Source organism: Myxocyprinus asiaticus, chromosome 28 (assembly GCF_019703515.2).
Source record: "Myxocyprinus asiaticus isolate MX2 ecotype Aquarium Trade chromosome 28, UBuf_Myxa_2, whole genome shotgun sequence".
Classification (NCBI taxonomy): Eukaryota; Metazoa; Chordata; class Actinopteri; order Cypriniformes; family Catostomidae; genus Myxocyprinus; species Myxocyprinus asiaticus.
Genome location: NC_059371.1, coordinates 43980315 through 44004399, shown reverse-complemented (window position 1 = coordinate 44004399; position 24085 = coordinate 43980315). Strand labels below are relative to the sequence as shown.

The following is a 24085-nucleotide window of genomic DNA, read 5'->3' as shown; positions in this document are numbered from 1 at the left end:
TCGCATCATGTATTGCATGCCAAGTTTACTATAGCTTCTTCCATCAGCAGTGAGAATTTCACATATGATAAATGTAGTCAGGCTGACGGAGAAGGTTAATGAATTAGAGACATGCATCCGAACGCTAGTGGAGGTCTGTGAGAAAGAGAAGCCGGTAGATACTCTTTCGTATGCACATAGTACAGCGAGCAACACACACTTTGGTTCCAGCTGTAGAGCCCCCGCAGCAGGGCGTTTGGGAGACATCTCTGCAGCATATCCATAGGGCAAAGCAACACTACTTGATTTTCCCCACTCAGTGATGCACCCACTGAAAATCATGTTGAAATCGCCCTTGTTATTGATGACTATTGTAAGGAACGTGGAAATAGAGACTCCAGCCACTATTGTTAAATGCATTTCGGGTGCCAGAGAGTTTGCCATCAGATCAAATTTACAAGTGCTGGCTAATGCTAAATGTAGATATTCTAAGATTATTAATGTCGGCATTGACAATGTCCAGCTTCACCAGTCGAGATCACTAAAGATAATGTTAAAGAGGTGTGTGAACTTGCAAAAACTAAATGTTTATTTTCTGCCCACAAATTTTCTGTCGGATTGAGGCTTTGTGATGGCCACTCTAATACCTTGACTTAGTTGTCCTTAATCCATTTTGCCACAACTTTGGAGGAATGTTTGGGGTCATTGTCCATTTGAAAGACCCATTTGCAACTGAGCTTTAACTTCCTGGCTGATGTCTTGAGATGTTGCTTCAATATATCCACATAAATTTCCTTCCTCATAATGCCATCTATTTTGTGAAGTGCACCAGTCCCTCCTGCAGTAAAGCACCCCCACAACATGATGCTGCCACCCCCATGCTTCACGGTTGGGATGGTGTTCTTCGGCTTGCAAGCCTCACCCCTTTTTTCATCCAAACATAATGATGGCCATTATGGCCAGACAGTTAAATTTTTGTTTCATCAGACCAGAGGACATTTCTCCAAAAAGTAAGATCTTTGTCCCCATGTACACTTTTAAACTGTAGTCTGGCTTTTTTATGCTGGTTTTAGAGCAGTGGCTTCTTCCTTGCTGAGCAGCATTTCATGTAATGTTGATATAGGACTCTTTTTACTGTGGATATAGATACTTGTCTACCTGTTTCCTCCAGCATCTTCATGAGGTCCTTTGCTGTTGTTCTGGGATTGATTTGCACTTTTTGCACCAATCTACAATGGTGGCCAAAAGTTTGGAATAATGTACAGATTTTGATGTTTTGGAAGGAAATTGGTACTTTAATTCACCAAAGTGGCATTCAACTGATCACAAAGTATATTCAGGACATTACTGATGTTAAAAAAAAACAGCACCATCACTATTTGAGAAAAAAAGTCATTTTTGATCAAATCTAGACAGGCCCCATTTCTAGCAGCCATCACTCCAACACCTTATCCTTGAGTAATCATGCTAAATTGCTTATTTGGTACAGAAAATCACTTGCCATTATATCAAACTCAGCTGAAAGCTATTTGGTTCGTTATATGAAGCTTAACATTGTCTTTGTGTTTGTTTTTGAGTTGCCACAGTATGCAATAGACTGGCATGTCTTAAGGTCAATATTAGGTCAAAAATGGCAAAAAAGAAACAGCTTTCTCTAGAAACTCATCAGTCAATCATTGTTTTGAGGAATGAAGGCTATACAATGCTTGAAATTGCCAAAAAACTAAAAAAAAAAAAAAACTGAAGATTTCATACAAAGGTGTACACTACAGTCTTCAAAGACAAAGGACAACTGGCTCTAACATGGACAGAAAGAGATGTGGAAGGCCCAGGTGTACAGGTGCATCTCAAAAAATTGTAATATCGTGGAAACGTTTTTTTCTGTAATTTAATTCAAAAAGTGGAACTTTCATATATTCTAGATTCATTACACATAAAGTGAAATATTTCAAGCCTTTTCTGTTGTAAGTGTGAGGGGAAGGCAGCCCGGCATCTAGCCCGTCGGCGGCAACGTGAGTAGTTATCCCCGGCGACTCATTACAGCGTCCGGGGGTCCGAGGAACGGGTCCGGCAGCACATCCACTTGTCCGATCCCTCCCAGCTCTGTTCCTGGGCATGCGAGGATGCCAGTGTGTGCACACATAGAGATTTGATGCCGGCTCCCCGAGAAGAGGTGAGCACTGCGTTTTAAAGACAGCGGTGATGAAGCATTATCCCCATCAGGTGTGCTTCATTCACCGCTGACCAAACGAGGTTTATTAATTATGCACTTCTTCTCGCTCTCCCGCCCAACTCCCATCGTGAGCCAGGCTGAAGGGCGGCCCTAAGAGGCGGTGCAACGATGACGAGCCAGAGGGATGGATCATTCCGCCACATTTGTTAAACCCCAGTTATGCACGTGTCTAGGAATCACGAGCTGCTCATTATCCAAAATGTAAGTATAGATTTAATTAGGCTTTTTTCAAAACGTAATCATTAATTCAACATAATAATAGCGTTTGATATGAAAAGAAGCAAAATCACTATGGCTATTAGGCTATTGTTATCAGAGCTGTTTAGCTGCAGGGTGAAGATGAATATTCAAAACTGTCTACTTCATATCATCCTCATGAAACACCAGTTACATATCTAATTTCTGGACCGTACAGGTATTTTTGTATTTGTGCTTTGTGCATCGGTCTGTGTTGGTCTTTAAGTTGTCTGATTTCTTGTTATATACACATTCTTAATTCACAGATTAGGCCTAAAATCTCCCTAATGTATATTACACATCACAACCGATTTGGTAGCCAGTCTCTTCTCAGGGATTCATATGTTTATTACATTCAGCTAATAATCACATCTTTAACTCAGTGATTAAATCTTTGATCCTGTGTGTGAATACACTACACATGGCCAAAAGTTGCATGACAGCATGACTAAACGGGTGACCAAAAACCCATCATCTGCACAACAGTACTCTTCACTTAAAAACTCATGTGTAAATGGCATTATGGCTGAGGTTAATATGATGTATTAATGAATTTATATTTGTAAAGTACTTATATGAGATTACATAAAGCATAAATCATATTTTGCAAACTATAAATGTGATTCAGTTTTGTGGGACATTGCCTTAAAAACATAATATATGTAAAAAATATTTATCTTCGGATACATTTTTAAAGCCATGATGGACCCGTTACAGTTTCTAATGATGTCTTACACTTATCTGTATGCCCAAAAATGAAGGAGTATTCTAAGTTGTTTCTGCTGTTATAAGGAAAAAATACAGCAGGACGCGCCGTCAACCCCTGAGGGTTAAAGTGCAATTTGAATTTAGAAATGTCTTTTGATTGTTTTTCATGTTTCAATAAATTAATTACATTTTTAAAGCTAAATCAATAAAGCAACAAAAATTCACGACCCTCGGCAGGGGGGTTAACAATGTAATCGGATATTGTGATATGTTTTAAGGTGATTATTGCTGTAATACTTTTTACATATCATCCAGCCTTACTCTGGACAGGCATTAGTTTGGTTAAGGTCCTATCTCTCTGAATGCTACCACTTTGTCTGTGTAAATGAGGAACTGTCAGATCAAATTACATTTGTATGGAGTGCCACAGGGATCAGTTTTAGGGCCTCTGCTTTTCTCCTTATATATGCTCCCCCTGTGAGACATTATTAGGAACCATAGAATTAGTTTTCACTGTTATGACGACGATACCCAACTTTATATTTCTTCAAAACCCAACAAAATTTCACAATTTGTGTATAAATTATATCAAAGAGTGGATGGCTAGAAATGTCCTTCTCAATTCAGATAAAACGGAAGTACTAATTATTGGAACAAAATCCTCAAAAAAAATAAGACGTTAAATATAATCTGACTCTTGATGTAAGTACTGTAACGTCAACTACTACAGCAAAAAATGCAGGTGTGATATTTAATGGCAATCTAACTTTTGAAAAAAAAAAAAAAAAAAAAATATATATATATATATATATATATATATATATATATATTTGTAGAACTGCATTCTACCACCTAAGTTACGACATATGCTATCTGTTTCTGATGCCAAAAAAATGAATTCATGCATCCATGACATCAAGACTAGATTATTGTAATGCATTACTGGGTGGATGTCTTGGAAGTTTAATAAATAAATTTCAGTTGGTTCAAAATGCAGCAATGAGAGTGCTAACGAGAACCAGGAAATACGATCATATCAGCCCCATTTATCGGCGTTACAATGGCTACTTTTTATGTTCGGTCAGGCATACACCTAATTTATCCTTCAATTCATAGCTATGATGCTTTAGTTAGGTCTGCTGGAACCGAAAGCACTTCTTTCGTTATTTAATGCTGCTTTAAATTTATTGGCATCTATGCTAATTTTATTCTGTTTCTTTCCCTGACTAAATCAGGAAACAAACGTTCTACTTGCCATATTATCTTAAATTAGAAAGCTTGCAAAAGGAAGAAGTGTCTATACAAGGACAGTAAGAAATGATAAATGCTGGATTTAAATGTACGACTGACCAAATCGCTTTAAAAGAGTACAGGGAGCAGAAGAAGGACCGAAGAAATAAAAAATGCATGGAGCAATAAAACCGTTCATTACTATGTCTTGGACTATGTACCCAGACACGATTAGCAAGTCATTTAACCGGAGCTTGTTGTGGAGAATGTTGAAGATTCTTTCCATCTTTTGCAAGAAATCTCTCACAGGTAAAAGTTTAATGAGCAACCAATAAACCTGAAAAGGCCAGCTGTCTGTTCTGACTTCACAGTTCCAAACAACCAGTTTTATACATTTCTATTATCTCCTCTGAGACCATAAATTGTCCAACCTTGTTATCTTCAACCAATGAGCTTGCATCTTACATCATTTCTGCTCGTCACAATTAAATCCTACATCATCTGGCTTCTTTCTAATGGTGGAATCCTAGCAATGTATCTAATTTTTAAAAAGAACATTTATTTTTAGAAAGTGTACATTCTAAACAAACAGAATAATGTAATAAAAACATGAGTTTTTGTTATTAACCATAATGAGCATCTTGCCTAATGGCTATACTGTGCATCATGAGTGTCTGTTTCTGCTCTGTATATGGCTGAGCGTGTTCCACACAAGTGCATTTCTAGCTTATATAATATTTTTTCTATATTAGTACTTTTATTTCTATGATTGATATTGAAAATATACCATAAGCTCAATGACATTTGTGTTAGAGACAGTGTCTTTTGAAGAAGAAGAAAGCCTTTATTATTGTCACACATTATACATTTTTCATATATACAGTGAAATTTCTTTGTTTTCATATTTACCAGCTAAACTGGGGTCAGAGTGCAGGGTCAGCCATGATACAGTGATATGTCAAGGGCCCAACAGTGGCATCTTGGCAGTGTTGGGGCTTGAACCCCCAACCTTCTGGTCAGTAACCCAGAACCTAACCACTGAGCCACCACTGCCCCTGCGATCTCTGTAAGTTATTACATTTGCCAGCTTTGTTATGTTTCCTCACACTCTTCGCATTTTTGTTCAATAAGAGGATTTTGGTCAGCTAACCATTAAGATCACCATCTTCTCATAATATGCAAAGCTATCGGTTAAGTAAACCGGTGGAAATCTCTATTAAAATGTAAACATAAAATTACTGTATATGCTATGGCAGAAACACCAATGTTCATGATGATTTCACTGTTGCATTTTATAATTCCCTTGTTAAGCCATGTCATGTTTGTTTGCGGGCACTCGTTATGTCAGCGTTCGGTTGAAGTTAGTCGAAAAACACAGCCAGTTAGCGATAGGCTACAGATTGCCCCAGCCAAGAACTAGCCAAGCACAGGCTCCAGCATGTGAACCATGGCCATTTTGGTGGAAAAGGGTTATGAGTGATGATGACCAACTGCAGCATGTGGCAGCCAGACTTGACTTCAGTCTACTAAGACAGACTTTACAGTGGATGAACTTATGCAAACTCAAAGATTTGGGATTCTTCATGAGTCTGAATCATGGACTTAGGATGGAGTTCACCAAAATTACCTGCCATAAGCTTCCAGCCGGACTGCGATGCTCCTCACTGAATAAAGGAGGGACAACACACTCTTAAACTACATAGAAAATGAATTAACCACTAATAAAAGCCTTTGGACAAAATCAAAGGACAATGCATCTATGTGTATTTCCTCAGTTAATTCGGGAAGACTTCAAGGACTTTAATACTAAAACTAATACAAAATAATTTTGTTTGATCATTGACCCACAACACTTACTTAGTTTACTAATTTTAACCACTAATAGTTCTAAACATAAAGAACTAACATTGGCATTATATTCGTTCATTTTCTGTTATAGGATAATTTCATGTACAACTGCTTTGAAACATGCCTGTTGTGAAAAGCGCTATACAAATAAATGTGACTTGACTTGGAAAATGTTTATTTAGGCTGTGTTCTATTTGTGGTAAATAAAAGGGATGTGAACGGATAGACAACATCTGGTTAACTGTTCAACGCACCACTATTCGAATACCAAAATCACTATTCAGTTATTCTACACATGAAGTGCAGTCTTCAACTCGGCCCGAACTTGATGAGTTCCAACAAACCTTCGGGTTTTCCCGGCCGGGTTTGGGTCAGTTTTTCAAGTATAGGGTGAGTTATGGGCTGTTCAAACATGCGTTTTTCTGTATACTGTTAACACATGCTGGACGAACATCTTTGACTGTTGCACTGAATCTCAATGTTTTTTCTTTCAGCGTCTTGCACAGGATCGCGGCATTTTTCGACACCAATTAAAGGTACTGTAAAATTTTTTTTTTTTAAAAACCATTTCAAAATTAAAGCACTCAATAGAGGCTTTGTTGCCTCCGAAATATGAACCTGCCCAGGTAGAGCGCACACAGGCAGTGAGAGTTTGATTATTTTTGTTTGACTTTAATGTGAGATTTCATCATTTGAAGATTTATTTATTGTGATATTTCAGCTCATTGCTCACTGCGCATGTGATTTGGTGCTATTTTGAGTAGTGTTTGAGGAAAAACATTTCTTTATTCCCGTGTCCCGATGGAAAACAGGTAACCGTTGAACTTCACAGTTAATCAACTGTTAAAAATGGTAACTGTGCACATCCCTAGTAAATAACACATTTTATGGAGAAATACAAGCAATATTTTAGTTAATTCTACTAAAACTCTAATGAATAATGACATAGAAAGCAGGACTCAACAGCATCCATCCAACCATCTTTCTTAATTTCATAGTGCACTTTTTCCCTTTAATCTCACATGCTCCACATCTCTCGTGTGAAGGTTTGTGTAATCTGAGACTGTAACTGTATCACATTGTGTAATAATATAGTAATGATGATAATAAATTACTTTGTCAGATTTTGCATTTTTACACCTCTATCAACCGCTATAAATGGCTATAATCATAAAATTAAATTATTAATCAGAATAGATAATTGGTACAATTATTTACCTTTAATTATAAAAAAAATAGTTACCTAAAATAAAAAAAATCTGCCATAATATTGGGGTTCAATTAGATTTTTTTTATTTTTATTTTTTTGTCTAGATTTGTTTTTGTTTTCAATTAACTTTGTTCATTGCAGAACTGATGGAAGTGGAGGAGAAACGTCATGATTTCATAACTGGAGAAAAACCTTTGAGTGGCTCAAAGAATAAAAATAATTCCTCAACAAAAAAGCCTCGAAGAAGAGCAGCCAAGAAATCTTTCACCTGCTCTCAGTGTGGAAAGAGTTTCACACGTAAAAGCCATCTTAATAAACACATGAGGGTTCACACTGGTGAGAAGCCTTACACATGCCATCAGTGTGGAAAGATGTATGCGTATTCAGACCATCTCAAGAATCACCTTCGTTGTCACTCTGGAGAAAGACCATTTGAATGTGATAAGTGTGGGAAAACATTTGTTCTGGCACACTACCTAAGAAACCATCTGAAAACTCACACAAAAGAGAAACCTTACAAGTGTTCATTTTGTGGAAAGAGTTTTACTCGCATGTACTATTTTAAAGAGCACCAGAAAATACATACCGGTGTGGGAGCTCATATGTGCTTTGAATGTGGGAAAACCTTTATTACAGCCGGCAGTTTGAATAAGCACCAAAGATTTCATACTGGAGAGAAACCATACAAGTGCTCACACTGTGGAAAGAGTTTCACTCTGTCACATGACCTGAAAACACATGAGAGAATTCATACTGGAGAAAAACCTTACAAGTGCTCACACTGTGGAAAGAGTTTCATTCAATCAGTAAACCTGAAAACACATGAGAGAACTCATACTGGAGAAAAACCATACAAGTGCTCACACTGTGGAAAGAGTTTCACTCGGTCAGAACACCTGAAAACACATGAGAGAATTCATACTGGAGAAAAACCATACAAGTGCTCACACTGTGGAAAGAGTTTCACTATGTCACAAAACATGAAAATTCATTTAAGAATTCATACTGGAGAAAAACCATACAAGTGCTCACACTGTGGAAAGAGTTTCACTCTGTCAAAAAACATGAAAACACATGAGAGAACTCATACTGGAGAAAAACCTTACAAGTGCTCACACTGTGGAAAGAGATTCATTCAATCAGAACACCTGAAAACACATGAGAGAACTCATACTGGAGAAAAACCATACAAGTGCTCACACTGTGGAAAGAGTTTCATTCAATCAGAACACCTGAAAACACATGAGAGAACTCATACTGGAGAAAAACCATACAAGTGCTCACACTGTGGAAAGAGTTTCATTCAATCAGAACACCTAAAAACACATGAGAGAACTCATACTGGAGAAAAACCATACAAGTGCTCACACTGTGGAAAGAGTTTCACTCTGTCACAAAACATGAAAGCACATGAGAGAACTCATACTGGAGAGAAACCATACCACTGCTCTTCATGTGAGAAAAGTTTCATCTCAGCAAGTTCTTTATGGCAACATGAAAAAAAGAATTGCCCGAGTAGTCACTGTGAGCAAGAATAATCTTCTGGTCCAATGATATCAAGTAAATAGTGATAATAAATTCAAAGATGGAATTTCACTGTAAAAAATCATTTTGATATTTAGTTGTATCAAGGTGATATTTTTGGATACTGCCATCATGTAAAACGTAAATAATTGCTAAACATCTATTGCTAAACACTCATGCATGGTGAACGTACGCAAGTTTGTATCTTTACTATGACTAGTGACTAATGTGGACCTGCTTACAAAAGCGACTGCAGTCTGAACAGAAAAAAATAATCTGATCTGTCCACATATAACCTGCAGTTTCAACAGTCAGTCTAAAAAAAATCAGATTTGAGAAATCTGAAAATATATATATTTTTTTCCTGCATATGTGGCTCCTAACCAAACTATTGTGTGTGCAGCTGTGTCTTAAGGTGAGACCATTCTACAGTGCAATGAATGCAGAGCTAACATGACATGAAAGTTAGCATCTCTGAATACTAACTATACCAGGGCTCGACATTAACGCTTGTCCAGGACAAGTGGATTTTTGAAGGGGCAAGTGATAGAGAAATCTACTTTAAAGGGCAGACTTTTTCTTAGCACCTACATAAACTCTAAATGTTTTCGAGAGATTTTCTAGGTGTAGTGAGATTTCTACTACACCTTCCAGAGTTGTATATTTGTGTTCAGAATCAGTGTGGTCCCCCCCCCCCCCAAATAAATAAATAATCGTATTGAAATGTAAAGATGTGACTGAATAAACTTTGAAAATGTCTTTTGTGAACCAGGACCTCATTCCACCCCCTGTATCTCATCCATTTTTTGGAGTTGTGCCCACACCTCTTTAGTATTCCTCAATCTTTCTCTTGTGTAACACACAAAAAAACCAAAATTTCAAAAAAATCTGTTTTTATAATGGCTTAAGTACCAAAAGTGTATAGGGTCATTAAAAACCCTAGGTATGTAATTGTGTTTTATTTTTTTTATTTTTTTTGCACTTCTGTTATATTTTTATGATTAATTCAAATGTACTCAAGGTGGCACTGTTGTTTCAGTGATTGACTGGATTTATATTGGACATTGCTATTTGATGTAGAAATAAGGTGGAAGTAAACTATAGCAAGTGTAACACATGAACAGTATGATATGACAGTAAGATTGCCATTTTGGTGTATTACTGAAATTATGTAAGTTGTGCATGTATTTAGACTCAATAAGTGCCTGAGAAAATACATATGTGTAGCTTATTTGTATCTTATGTGTTAAATGTTGCTCACTATGTGTTTGACAGCCAGTTGTGTGAATATAATGAATCCTGTTCTAGATTTGTCCTGATTATCTCTTTGATATATGAAAAATAAAACATCAGAAAATATTTAATTCTATTATTTTCTAATTGGACTGCCCGGGCTGCACTACACGCCGGGAAGCCTGGGTCGGTCAGTTGGAGTTGCGGGGTGCCGGGACATGTTCAGGACCAGTCATGGAGATGGGGACATGGGTCCGGGTCCCGACACGACACAGACCGCCCCGATCGAGCAGGGATGTATTGTATAGTGTTAAGAATTAAGGGCCATACATACCAAGCCCTGGTGGATTCTGGCTGTAATCAAACCTCAGTTCACCACAGCTTGGTTCATAACGGGGATTTGGGTGCAAAACACAAGGTGATGGTGAGGTATGTGCATGGTAATGTTCACAAGTATCCTGTAGTGATAGACATTATTCAATTCCGGGGGGACAAGCATAGAGTGGAGGCCGCGGTTAATTCCCGTCTCACCCGTCCTGTAAACCAAAGTCTCGGTGTGTGATGTGTCACACAATGGCTGGGGTGGCGGAGCCGTGGCCGTCTATGGCTGCTCAGTGTCAGAGTGATGCAGGAGGGGAATCCTCTGGCATTCCCATCCTTAGGGAATTCCTGGAGGGGGATTTCCCTCTAGAGCAGTCACGTGACGAAACACTTAAGCACACATTTGACCAAGTGAGAGTGATCGATGGCCAGCAGCTCCAGTCTGACGGCACACTCACATATCCATATGTTTTTATCATTAGGGACCGGTTGTATCGAGTGATGCAAGACACTCAAACCTATGAAAATACAACCCAGTTATTAGTCCCGAAGGACCTTCGGGAAAAACTTTTCCAGGCGGCTCACCATAATCCTATGGCAGGACACTTAGGACAAGAAAGGACACTGCACCGGTTAATGGCCATCTTTTATTGGCCGGGCATTCACGGGGATGTGCGCAGATGATGTGCGGCATGCCGCGAATGTCAGTTGGTGAATCCACCGGCCACCTCAAGAATGCCATTACGCCCGTTACCATTAATTGAGGCCCCTTTTAAAAGAATTGGTATGGACCTCGTCGGGCCATTAGAATGGTCAGCACGTAGATATCGTTTTGTATTAGTCCTGGTGGATTATGCAATGCGATATCCGGAAACGGTGCCATTGTGCAGTATCTCGGCACGCAGTGTTACGGAGGCACTCTTCAAAATAATCTCCCAGGTGGGGATTCTGAAGGAAATCCTCACCCATCAAGGCACAACATTTATGTCACTTACACTGTGCGAACTTTATGAATTGCTGGGGATTAAATCAATTTGCACCAGCATTTACCACCCACAAACTGATGGGCTGGTCGAACGATTTAATCGAACCCTAAAGAATATGATTCATAAATTTGTGCGCAAGGACACTAGAAACTGGGACAAATGACTGGAACCCCTATTATTTGCAGTCCGGGATGTCCCGCAAGCCTCCATGTGGTTTTCCCCCTTCAAGCTCCTGTATGGATGTCAGCCCTGCAGGGTGCTTGACGTCATATGGGAGGCGTAGGAGAAAGGACCTTCCCAAAAGCAAAAATTTAATTCAGGATATCCTTGATCTTTGAGCAAAGCTGCACATGCCAGGTCGGTTGTCACAGGGAAATTTGCTCCAAGCTCAAGAGAGACTAATAATAATAACACTATAATAGGGGTGCCCAGCTATGGGAATTTGCACTGGGAGACAAAGTCCTTGTATTACTGCCCAAATGGCAAGGACCCTTTAAGGTTACGAGTCGGGGATCTTGATTATGAGGACGAACTAATGGATAGAGGCGGAGCACGTCAAATTTACCACCTCAACCTCCTTAAATTATGGAGAGAGGCAGTCCCCGTGTCCATGGCAATGGTAGTTCCAGAGAGGGCAGAGCTCGGGCCGGAGGTGAAGTTCAAAGCCGATTCATTCACTCCGGTCCCTAGTGGAGACCACCTCTCACTGTCCCAGCTCGCGGAGGTGGCCAAGTTGCAAAAGGAATTTGTGGGGTTCTCCCCTCTTTCCGGTCGTGTGAACCGCATATAACAACATATCGAGACTCCGCTGGGGGTAGTAGTACGTAGTCGGCTGTACTGCTTGCCCAAACACATGAAAAATGTGATTCGGGACGAATTAGAGGCAATGCTCGAGATGGGAGTAATAGAAGTATCACACAGTGAATGGGCCAGTCCAGCTGTTCTTGTGCTTAAGAGCGATGGGTCAGTCCGGTTCTGTGTAGATTATCGAAAAATCAACGTGATGTCAATTTGACGCAGACCCAATGCACGAATTGACAAACTGCTCGATTGGTTGGGTGTGGCTCAATTTTATTAGACACTGGATTTAACAAAGAGGTATTGGCAGAGCCCCTTAACTCCATTATCCAGAGAAAAAAATTGCGTTTTCCATACGGTTCAGATTACACCAATTCGTCATTCTTCCGTTTGGTTTGTTTGGGGTTCCAGCGCCTCATGGATAAGATTCTCCAGCCGCACGCCGCACACACTGCTGCCTATTTAGACGATATTATTATATACTGTAACAATTGGCAGAGGCATACGCAGCATCTGAGAGCCGTCCTAGGTCGCTGAGGCAGGCGGGGCTCACAGCAAACCCGAAAAAGTGTGCAATTGGATGGGAAGTACGGTGTCTGGGATCCACTTGGGTCATGGCTAGGTACGGCCCCAAGTTGATAAGACCCCAGCGATACCGGCTTGCCCATGACCCAAGACCAAATAGGAGGTTTATGGGGCTGGCATCTACTGAAGTTTTGTGTCTAGTTTCTCTGATGTCACTAGCCTCTTGACTGATCTCACTAAAAAGGGGGTGCCAGTCTGGTCCAGTGGACTGATGCGTACCAACAGGCTTTCACGAGAGTGAAATCTGCACTCTGTGGCAGGCTGCTTTTACATGCTCCAAACTTCTCTCTCCCTATCATTTTACAGATGGATGCATCAGAGAGGGGGTTGGGGGCCGTGCTTTCGCAGGAAGTGGAGGGTGTAGAGTGGCTCGTGCTGTACAATATTCGTAAGCTCTCACTGAGGGACACTAAGTACAGCACGATTGAGAGAGTGTCTGGCCATCAAATAGGCTGTCCTAACCTTCCGCTATTACCTGCTGGGGCGGGACTTCATCCTCTGCTCGGATCACGCCCCGCTTCAGTGGCTCCACCACGTGAAGGATGCCAACGCGCGGATCACTCGTTGGTACCTGGTACTTCAGCCGTTCAAATTTAAGGTGATCCACAGGCCGGGGCTGCAAATGGTTGTGGCTGATTTCCTCTCCAGGAATGGGGGTGGGGTTCACAGGCCGGACGGGGCCCAGGCCTGTGTCGGGCAGTGGGGGTATGTGGAGGGAAAGTGCTCGTGTGTCAGGCAGTGAGGAGAGAGGAAACGGTAAGAGCCATCACCTGGTGATTTTTGACTCTAAACACCTGTCTCTCATTTCAGTGACGGCGGAGACTGACTTTAAAAGGCTGGCGGAATGCCAGACCGGGAGAGAGAGTTTGAGTCATACACATATACACACAATCCTAACTGGAGCTGAACACTGTAAAGCTGTTTATGTAGAATCTCTGAGTTTATGTTGACTGTTATCACTGAAGCTGATGAGTGTGAACTGAAGTTCTTGTTAAAAGACAAAAGTGTGACTGAAATCCTGACAATAAAAGTACATTCATGTGGACTGCAACACCGACTCCCGCGTCCTCCTTCCCACCTCGAAACTGAGAACTTTACAATCACTTATTGGTAACTTGTATAGATTCATCTATTTAAATCTATTAGGGTGAATCTATTAAACTTTATTTTTATTAGGATTCAACCGTTATAGATTTAAAGGTTTCTAAAATGTGTTTAGTCTATTAGCTTTTTCATAGGAAACACTACAGTTTATTTTTTAGAAAAGACATTAACCTAACCACAGTAATGTGAAGCCACCCATGGTCTTACATAATGGCCTTGTCATTACAAATGCCACTGTTAAACGATGGTCAAATTTAATTGGCAAGTTCAATTTGAAGGGGTTGACACTTCCATGGACTATGGAAAAATTATTGACAAATTTTCCTCCTGTTCTAACTGGCGTTTGCCTTTGGATATTTTATAGGTTACTTAAACCATTAAGCCTGCTGAACTCATATCATTCTTGTTTAAATAAAATGTCCAAACATATGCATGCAATTACAGTCTCCAGTTACATTTATGTAAGTGGAAATAGAAAACCTGTCACTTTATTTTCCTGTATAATGTTGTAAAACAGTTTAAAGACTGATTAATCAGATGTTGGTATATTAAACACTCCAGTCCAGCAGATGTCGGAAATTCACCAGAAGTTGTTTTATAAACCGACAGAAAACACAAGAAGTAGAAAGAACTCCGACACCCCAAATAGTGCACTATATAGTGAATAGGGGACGAATTCAGACACTACTACAGTTTGAGCGCTCAGTTCGGTACGTGTTCAATGTGTTTTACATCATTTGAGAGATTTATATTTATTTGTATATGTTGTTTTTCTGTCTTTGGTGTTTTAATAACTGTAAAATAAGTTTTTATCGACGCATGTCGCTTTATTTTGTTACGGACACTTTAAAAAAATCACTTTCAGGAGAAACAAACAGAAATCTGAGAATATTCTGCTTAAATTAGTTCTTTAAATCCAGTGACTGACTGTAAATTAAGGTGATAATATATATTGGAGAGACGGGCACAAACAAACACTTTTTGGTTTCCTGAAGTTTGTGTAAATACTTTTGGGATTACTGGTCATATACAAGAGGTGAACAAAACAACTAAAACACTTCAGAACAGGTTTATTTACACTTTCTGTCTGTGGCTAAACTCATGTTTATATTTTAGTCCAGTTTGAAGACGTGTTGGTAAAGTTCAATCTTGACAAACTATGAGTAACGTTCCAGAAACGTTGTGGTAATGTCCTAAAAACGACTCTTAAACGTCCCATAAAAGACGTTATAGCAGCATGATCCCCTGATCTTCAGATCATTTATACAAGGTGACGTCATAATTACTTTTGTAGAGACAGTCAGTATGTCTTTTGGATACCATACTTAATTGACAAAATCTCTGTCAACAAAAGAACAATTTGCACATCTACTAAATATTACTCAAGTAAATGGTGATTTATTCATATGTTTTCATCGTTGTGATCGAAAGATTTTTGTTTTTATGGGCGTACGAGACAAATTTATTTTTGAAATCTATGTGTCCTTCAAGTGGACTCATAAATATCGTAATTTAGAGTTCCGAGCACATGAATGACACAGCAAAGTCAGAAGTTCAATTGGGAAACATCTCCTGAGATGAAGGGAACGTGACATTGCAGTGAACACTTTGGGCAAATTCCTTTTCCATGACCTAGTTGAAGCCTTTGTATCATAATGCCAATCTTATGATTGGCAATGGTGTTTGAGGCCCGCCCTTTTAGGCAAGCATTTGCCCTATATAAGCAGGCACTCACACCCCATTTCTTCAGAATTTTCTGACTGAGGACAAGAACGCATCACTCGTACCTCGAAACTCTGAAGTAGTAGTGCAGCCAAGTTTGCAATGTCTCATTCCCTTCATCTCAGGGATCCGAGGTTACAAGAGTTACTGAAGACGTTCCCTATCGATTCAGTTCTCGACACATTACATTGAACGCTATGGGGAACGGAGTCCCATCCTGCCACGCTACGTAACGTATAGGGATGGAAATCAGACGTTTCATCGCGATACGATCTTATATCCATTCTCTTGGCCTGCAATCCAATATTTGCAGATACGACAAAGTCTGCCGTAATACGATTTTGATTCGATTCAAGGCCCTGTGATTGATATTCCGATATTATGTGCCTATTTTAAACAATTAATTACATTTTTTTTTGCCCTCAAATGCAACCAAAATATAATTTGAATATTTTATTGAGCTCTATGAAAAGTGCAAATTTCGTATCTACATTGGGACATCCACAACAAAATAAGGTACTTCAGATGTTTACAAAAATTATACAGATAACAATATAAAAAATAATGTCACACAAAAGTGATCATCAGTCATTTGATTACAGCTTATTTTTCAGTTTAATCCAATTCAAAGTACTTACATACCCATGACTTGTTTCCAACTATCTGTGCAAACTGCGGTTTTCTTGGCTACAACCTCCACATTTGTAGGCTAATGAGAATTCTGTTAACTGGGATAAATGTTAGTAAGGGTGTTGATGTGTAAAGTCTTATAACTGATGCTGAGCAGGTGATTTCTCTTTCCGTCATTAGTGCTGTTCAGAATGTCGCTGTTGTCAAGACATTTCACATGATGGTTGAACTGCTCCATGGTACTTTTACATTGCAAATTATCATGTAAAATTCAAATGGGTCACATGCTCAATGATATCGATGGAAGCCTGAATTAATCGCGCATGTGAGCCGTTCTGCATTTGTCACGAGAGCTCGCGTTTAAAGGGGCGCCCGGTTGATGCGCTTGCACAGATGCTGTCACTGGAGCTCGCATTTCACAGGAAGCTTGGTTGCCACGTGTGCATGGATAACAGAGTGCAATTTGGCTTCACAGACCATTCACAGACCCCTGCACACATCCGTGTCCCACACGAAAAGTGTATTTAGTGCTCATGAAGTGAAATGAATGTAATAAGGTTTCTTCATTGCCTGATGAAAATGCATACAGATGTGGCTGACATGAGAGTATTAAAATAAAGGTACATATTAAAAAAAGTCTATATCGATATTTATGCATTGTATCGATAACATTGTATCGTTGGTTATTGGATCGATGCATCAATCCAGATCGATGAATCGGTACACCCCTAGTAACGTAATACCCTTAGATGCACCAGGGTATAAAACACTTAGAAAAATATGTATATACGGTCACAGGGCCGTCAGGCAGTGTAATATCTTTTTAATGTGTATAAAATGAATAACCACACATGGTGAAAACCAGGCGGGAAATTAATCTTAGTCTGAGGATGTATACGAGTCATATAATACACACAGTATAACTGAACCCCTTTGTACCAGAGGTAGGGAGGGAGGTTTTATTATTTTTATTGGAAGTGCTTGTGACTTTAATACAGGCAACTGTATTAAATATAACAGGTAGCCCGCCCATGATAAGGGGCTCGGGCTCACCCGCCGGGTGTTGGATTAGTAAGTTCTCTAGACATCGAGGACTCGTGAAGCAATGGACGCCACTTCTAGGTTATAAAACCTCCTGAACGTGTTTTGTGAAGATCATCCTGCTGCAAAGCATATATCCTGTAGGGATATAATTTGTCCATGCCCAAGAAGAGGCCATGCCTCAAGTTGAATGTGCTTTCACACCAATAGGGCATCTCACGCCCTGCAGTTCATAAGCGAGAGCGATCGCATCAATGATCCAGTGAGATCACAGTGAGCCTTTGTTTGGAGACGGACATGACTTTTGTGTGTTCTCCATAACAAACAAAGAGCTGATCTGACAGTCTAAAATGGCAAGTGTGCTCCACATACTAACATATTATGACGGGTCATAATAAACGCGGCAACTGCTCCTCATCCGATTTAGACAGTGGAGAAGAGAAAGCTTGTAGGTGCAGTATCTGAGCCCTAAAGGGTGTGGAAAGCACGTTAGGCACATAGCTTTTGTGTTTGATGGTGGCTTTTGAAAGCCCGGGACCGAATTACAGACATGAACTGTCAACCAACAGCGCCTGTATATCGGCAACCCATTTGACTGAGGCCAGAGCCAACAGCAGTGCCGTCTTTAAAGAGAGCACATGTAACTCAACGGATTCCAAAGGTTCGAACTGGGGGCTCGTGAGCGCTCTCAGCACCAGTTTGAAGTCCCATGTTGGAACAGTAGCAGGGCGAGGGGGTTTCAAGTGCCTTGCTCCCCTAAGGAACTTTATGATTAGATTGTGTCTGTCTATAGAGGAGCCAGCCTCTGGGGTGTGAAATGCTGAGGTGGACCATTCTTCCGATGATGAGAGGGACATGCATCATTACCATCATCAGACCCACTGAATACGACAACACCATGCTCATTCATAGAGGACGTACTGCATTGGCGAAGATGCTGTGTGGGAAGATCAAGGGCCTTTTGGGGATTGCACCGGCGTGAGATCCTCCTCGGTTTCTTCCAGCTCTACCTCATTGCTCCACTGTGCTTCCTCATGTGTTCCCTCAATACTTAACACAGAGGAAGAAGTCAGGAGGGCACGTGAGGCGGAATCCTCGATCAGAACGAGGGCGACCGTAAAGCAGAGCGTCTTGACACTCATGTCCTCACAGTGAGGCTAGTCTGTCCCAATGAGAGCTGCTGCGGCATGGGCGGCCCAGACAGCAAACGCAGCTCTCATGTTGGTCTGACGGAGCAATGTGTCGCTCACAGGAACACTTGCGATATGACATCTTTAAGAGGACGTGTACACACAAACGGCTCTTTTATGAGTATTTTACGTCACTTGGAGGATATATATTTTAAAGGATGCAGCTCCTGCCTGGATGTTGCGGAAGGTGGGTAGATATCTCACTGTGGAGAGCCCGATCCTGCTGCAAGGCAGAGAGACTTCTTCGCCGGAACACTAGAGGGGACAGGTGATCCTTGCTGCAGGCATTGAGAGTCAGGCGAAGACCGTCCTGATGCTGCTGCCGGGAATCCCGTCCACTGATAGGTGCCTGTCGACAGTGAAGAGAGGGCTGATCCAGGTGCATAGTCAAGACAACATGATGCCGGTCTTGAAAGAATTAAATTCTGAAGAAATGGTGTGTGAGCGCCCGCTTATATAGGGCAAATGCACACCTAAAAGGGCGGGGCTCAAACACCATTGCCATTCACAAGATTGGCGTCATGATACAAAGGCTTCAACTAGGTAGTGGAAAAGGAATTTACCCAAAGCATTCAAATGCGTGAAGACGCGGTGTCGTTATTGAAGGTTAAACAGTTACATCTGTTATTGGTGGTATTGTGACTAATATTAATCTGATTTAAATTGGGATCCTCACAGGATAGCGCTGACACGTTGTGTTTGACACCGAGAGCGCTCATGTTGAAGGGAGTGAAGCTAAAAGTGATCATGATCACTCAAACAGTCTCTATAGCTCAACACAACATCTGATTGTCATGACTCACATCATGTATCATGTGTTTGCATTTTTATTTGTTGTTTAATTCGTTTTTATACCAGTTAGCAGCCTCTTTGTCCTCTTCCTGCTCACAGTGCAGTAGGGATGGGTGGATCGATACTAAAGTATCGATACTTCCGATACTAATGGGTTATCAAGAATATCGATCCTCACATAAAAATATCGATTCTGAAGTGTTGTTTTTTTAACTAATGATCTTATTATTTAGATAACATGAATTTTAATGCAACTCATAAGCTTCAAAGTGGAAAAAAAATAATTATATTAGCAAATAGTTGCATGGCACCGGAACCATTTTTTCTTCCACTCATCTTGATGTGCAGAAATGCTAAAATACACCAGCAGACGGTGCTCATCCTTTTAGTCATAGCGCTCGTTCAAAGAGGGAGCAGTGCTTTCCTGAGGTAATGACAGAAAAACAACATCTGGAGTTATTCACACCAATTAATGACACGCTTAGACATGACATGTCTTATAATGGGCTTCTGTGGCCATTTTTACAGGCTTATTTAAATTCAGAGGTGATAAAACATTGATAATGATCCATTTATCAAAAGTTAATAAATGATACCCTTATGAAAACTACCCATGGATATACTGTAGTAATATTGTAATAACCATAGTAACCACGACTGTGGTAACCATGTTTTTTTTTTTTTCTTTTATTTTTTTTTTTTTTGGCAGTAACCAAGGTTTTGATAAATTAACCATGGTTTTGCTACAGCGTTACTGTAGTATCCATATTGTAACTTGGTTTTAGTAATAGTAGCCATATAATAATATCTATGGTTAATTTTGTGGTTTTATATGTTGCTTATACTTAATAATGTTTAAAAGGTAAACAAAGCAGCCTAATAATTTTCTGCTTAGGCCTATAAATATATGTTACTAATTTTATCCAAAGAATTCGTAAAAATTACATTTATTAGAGGTATCGATATTGGTCTCAATATCGGCAATACTGGCCGAAAATTACTTGGTATCGGATCAAAAAGAAAATAAGTGGTATCTTCCATCCCTACAGTGCAGCGAGTTAGAATTAATACCATAATGTCTCTAGAAAATGGGCAACTTAATATTCATGCACGTGTCATTCTTACACATTTTTAAAAACAAACCGGCATATTCATCTGAATGACTGCATGTCTGAAAGTTTAAATTTGTGAATGCTTAGAATTGCCAACAACTCACCCTCCAAAGGCCACTCTTGTCATGCATCAAGTGCTGAGAAAGAGCTCATTCATTAGAGTAGCAGTGTATGTGTGATTCCCTGTGTGCTGCAAAAAAGATCGGCCCTAAATCTAGGCACGAGCGGCCGATTGCCGATCACGGATTTAAGACGAAAATCGGCCGATTCCGATGCTCCCCTAATGCACCCCTAGTGTGGAATGCACTGGCTTTTAACATTTTTTATAAAAAGATTGCCGATACATTGTCCAGGTTCTTACATAACTCTGCACTGATTGTTGGTAGGCATTATAATGTAGTAGGGTGATCAGTCCCTAAATTGGAAGTTTTTTTGTTGTATCATTTCATTTATTTGTCCATGGCTGAATTTCCCGAGGCACTATAAAACATTAGTGTCACTAAAGTAGTAGCCTACTTAATCTCTACGGAATGTTTCCTAAAAAGCATCGTTATAGTAACACAAACCTTAAATTATCGAGGGCTTCGCCTTTGAACCACTCTAAAGTCATAAGTGCAACTTAAATGCAGTTTATCAGAGAATAAGGAACATTTAATAACTTGTATTGATATATTTGGATAATTGTAAAGCCAGAAACGAGGCTTTGGGTGTGCCAAGGGAAATTGCAAGAACTGAAGTGCAATGAAGTGACGTATTTTGTAACTTTAACAATTGCCTTTCACAAATGTATCCATTTTTTTGTGCAAAATGTCTTTTCTATTTTGCATTGCATTTATAATGAATTTATTAGACTAAACAAATTAATGGCACTTCTATCAATGAAGTTGGTAGGCCTGTTAATATATACAAATATTAGGCTTAATACTTATTAATAAAATGTTATTCAATTATTTTAGAACATTACCTAATTATTTTCCAAAATCCAGAAGACAAATGCATAGGTTAATGAAGGGACAGTTTGCACTAACTGACGTACTACGCCAGGTTTTACATTTACTGATTCAAAAACTTTCATTTACAGTTACTACGGTTTCAGGAAACAGTCGTGACTAGCTAGTTAATTTCTCCAACGATGCATCTTACTATGGTGGTTAAGCATGTTGAATTGCTCTAATCGAAAAAATTTATTGATTGTATTATCAGTGCTTGCATTTAAATGTGTTGAATTTACACTGCTTGCATTTAAATCTGTTGTATTTACAGTGCTTGCATTTACAGTGTTTGCATACATGCTTTTATGCTTCAAAGACTTTAGTCTTGATTTTAGCTCCATTCTAAGCAAGTAGTATTTTAGCTGGTCATGTGATTCTAAAATGGCCACCCCCATGAGGGCACCCCTGCCCCATGTAGAATAAAACAGCTTTTATAAGGTCACTGATATGACTAGTGTCCTCATCTCATGTAAGTGGTTATGATTTTATACATATGTTTCAGAATTACAATTAATTTCTTTACGAGTAAAACTTTTTTTTAGTGGGGAAAAAATAACTGAGTGCACCTTTAACACATACAACTCTATTAGTATAATGTAAAGTTAAACATACTAGCGACATTGCTGTTACGAAAATACATTTTGATCATTGGAACAGTAGGATTCCTGTGGGAACCAGGCAGTAAAAAGTCTTATGTGCTGAGAGCCATTAACAGGATTCTTCAAAAAGGCCTTTAGTCCACACACTGTGAACTTCAGGTCATAAATCTTGGAATCCCAGATGAATGGTGCCAAAATGTCTGACTTAACATCAATGAATGTGCATCTGCTTAATTTTAACTGCTACAGAACAAAGCAGGACTTGTGAAATTGACACAGACCCGCAAATGGGAAGATCATGAGACTCCAGCATCCTGTGGCTCATCTGCTGCATAACACCACACTTAAGGAAGTTTCTGTAGTTAGAAGTAGCACGCTAACCAACTGTAGCAAGTTATTTTGTTTAACAAAGCTGTTCTTGTGTATAATCATATAATAATATTTTTGAGTTTTATGAATGTCAGTCTATTATAATGAAGATGTTTTTGTATTCAGATGTTCATCATGAGAGAGCAGGTGGATGTGATTCATACTGGAGAACAGCAGATGCTGCAGACACCAGTGAAGATTGAAGTGAAGCAGGAGGAGATAAAAGAAGAAAACACAACAGAAGAACAACAGAGTGATGAAGATGATGATGAACAGAAGATGCTGAAGACACCAGTGAAGATTGAAGTGAAGCAGGAGGAGATAAAAGAAGAAAACACAACAGAGGAACAACAGAGTGATGAAGATGATGATGAACAGCAGATGCTGCAGACATCAGTGAAGATTGAAGTGAAGCAGGAGGAGATAAAAGAAGAAAACACAACAGAGGAACAACAGAGTGATGAAGATGATGATGAAACCACAGCAGAGGAACAACAGAGGAATGAAGATGATGATGAAACCACAGCAGAGGAACAACAGAGTGATGAAGATGATGATGAAACCACAGCAGAGGAACAACAGAGTGACGAAGATGATGAACAGCAGATGCTGCAGACACCAATGAAGATTGAAGTGAAGCAGGAGGAGATAAAAGAAGAAAACACAACAGAAGAACAACAGAGTGATGAAGATGATGATGAACAGCAGATGCTGCAGACACCAGTGAAGATTGAAGTGAAGCAGGAGGAGATAAAAGAAGAAAACAGAACAGAAGAAAAACAGGATGATGAACAGCAGATGCTGCAGACATCAGTGAAGATGCTGGACTGCAGGAACCTGAAGAAGATGAGAGTAGAAACCACAGCAGAGGAACAACAGAGTGATGAAGATGATGATGAAACCACAACAGAGGAACAACAGAGTGATGAAGATGATTTTATTCCTTCAGGTATGTTTCTTTAATGTTGTTTTACACTTTCATGACAATCAACTGTCATGTCAGAATCTGTTACCAGATGAGTTTTATCACTCAAAAGTCACACAAATGATTTTTTTCCAGCTGTCTTTATTGTCATTTTAGAAGTGTTCAGTTGTCTTTTAAAAAGGTAACATTTTAATTTAAAAAAGTCATTACAGTCCTTCAGGAACAGTGACTCTGGATTTGGGTTTCTGCTTAAAGTCCTAATTTGCTCTCTTTAAAAAGACTGCTTTAAAGTGATAGTTCACGAGTCAAAAGTTAATTTAAAGTTCTTTTTCAGATTATACACTTGGTAAAACAATATGAATGAGTGCACAATAAAGAGAAAGAAATTGCATGGTGTTTTTTCCCCTTCTCTGTTAAATGTTTGATAAGAATTCATGTTTATTTTTTAATCACCAACTGACTGTAAATAACAGAAAGGATGTTTTCAAAGAGACATGAAATAAAAATGGACTATGTGGATCTCATCTTTGGACACAATACACAGAACGAGCCAAAAGTAAACTTTTATTTTTATAATGTGTATTGACTTCTACACATTTACTGTACAAGTTCTCAAATTCAACTCTACAAGCTTTGAGTTTTGCAACACTTTTACCTTTCAACAGATATCCAAAAGGCATCTTGCACTGGTCTGTTGATGCTGTAAAACGGAAAATC

The 24085-nt window shown here is 39.4% G+C and overlaps 1 protein-coding gene across 13 annotated transcripts in view; it reads left to right on the top strand.

The window, feature by feature from the left end:
* LOC127418567 (zinc finger protein 501-like) overlaps window positions 1–13935 on the top strand; it is a 240533-nt gene extending 226598 nt beyond the window's left edge. For 10 of the 13 annotated variants that reach the window (XM_051659160.1, XM_051659179.1, XM_051659176.1 and 7 more), the window contains 2 exons: window positions 6730–6771; window positions 7587–13935. In XM_051659160.1, coding sequence (XP_051515120.1) covers window positions 6730–6771; window positions 7587–8983 — 1439 coding nt within the window. In that variant the 3' untranslated portion in view covers window positions 8984–13935. Of the gene's footprint in view, window positions 1–4264; window positions 5454–6729; window positions 6772–7586 lie in introns of those variants that run through there. The other 3 variants (XM_051659168.1, XM_051659178.1, XM_051659180.1) reach the window with 2 other exon arrangements.
* The last annotated feature ends 10150 nt before the right edge of the window (window positions 13936–24085 follow it).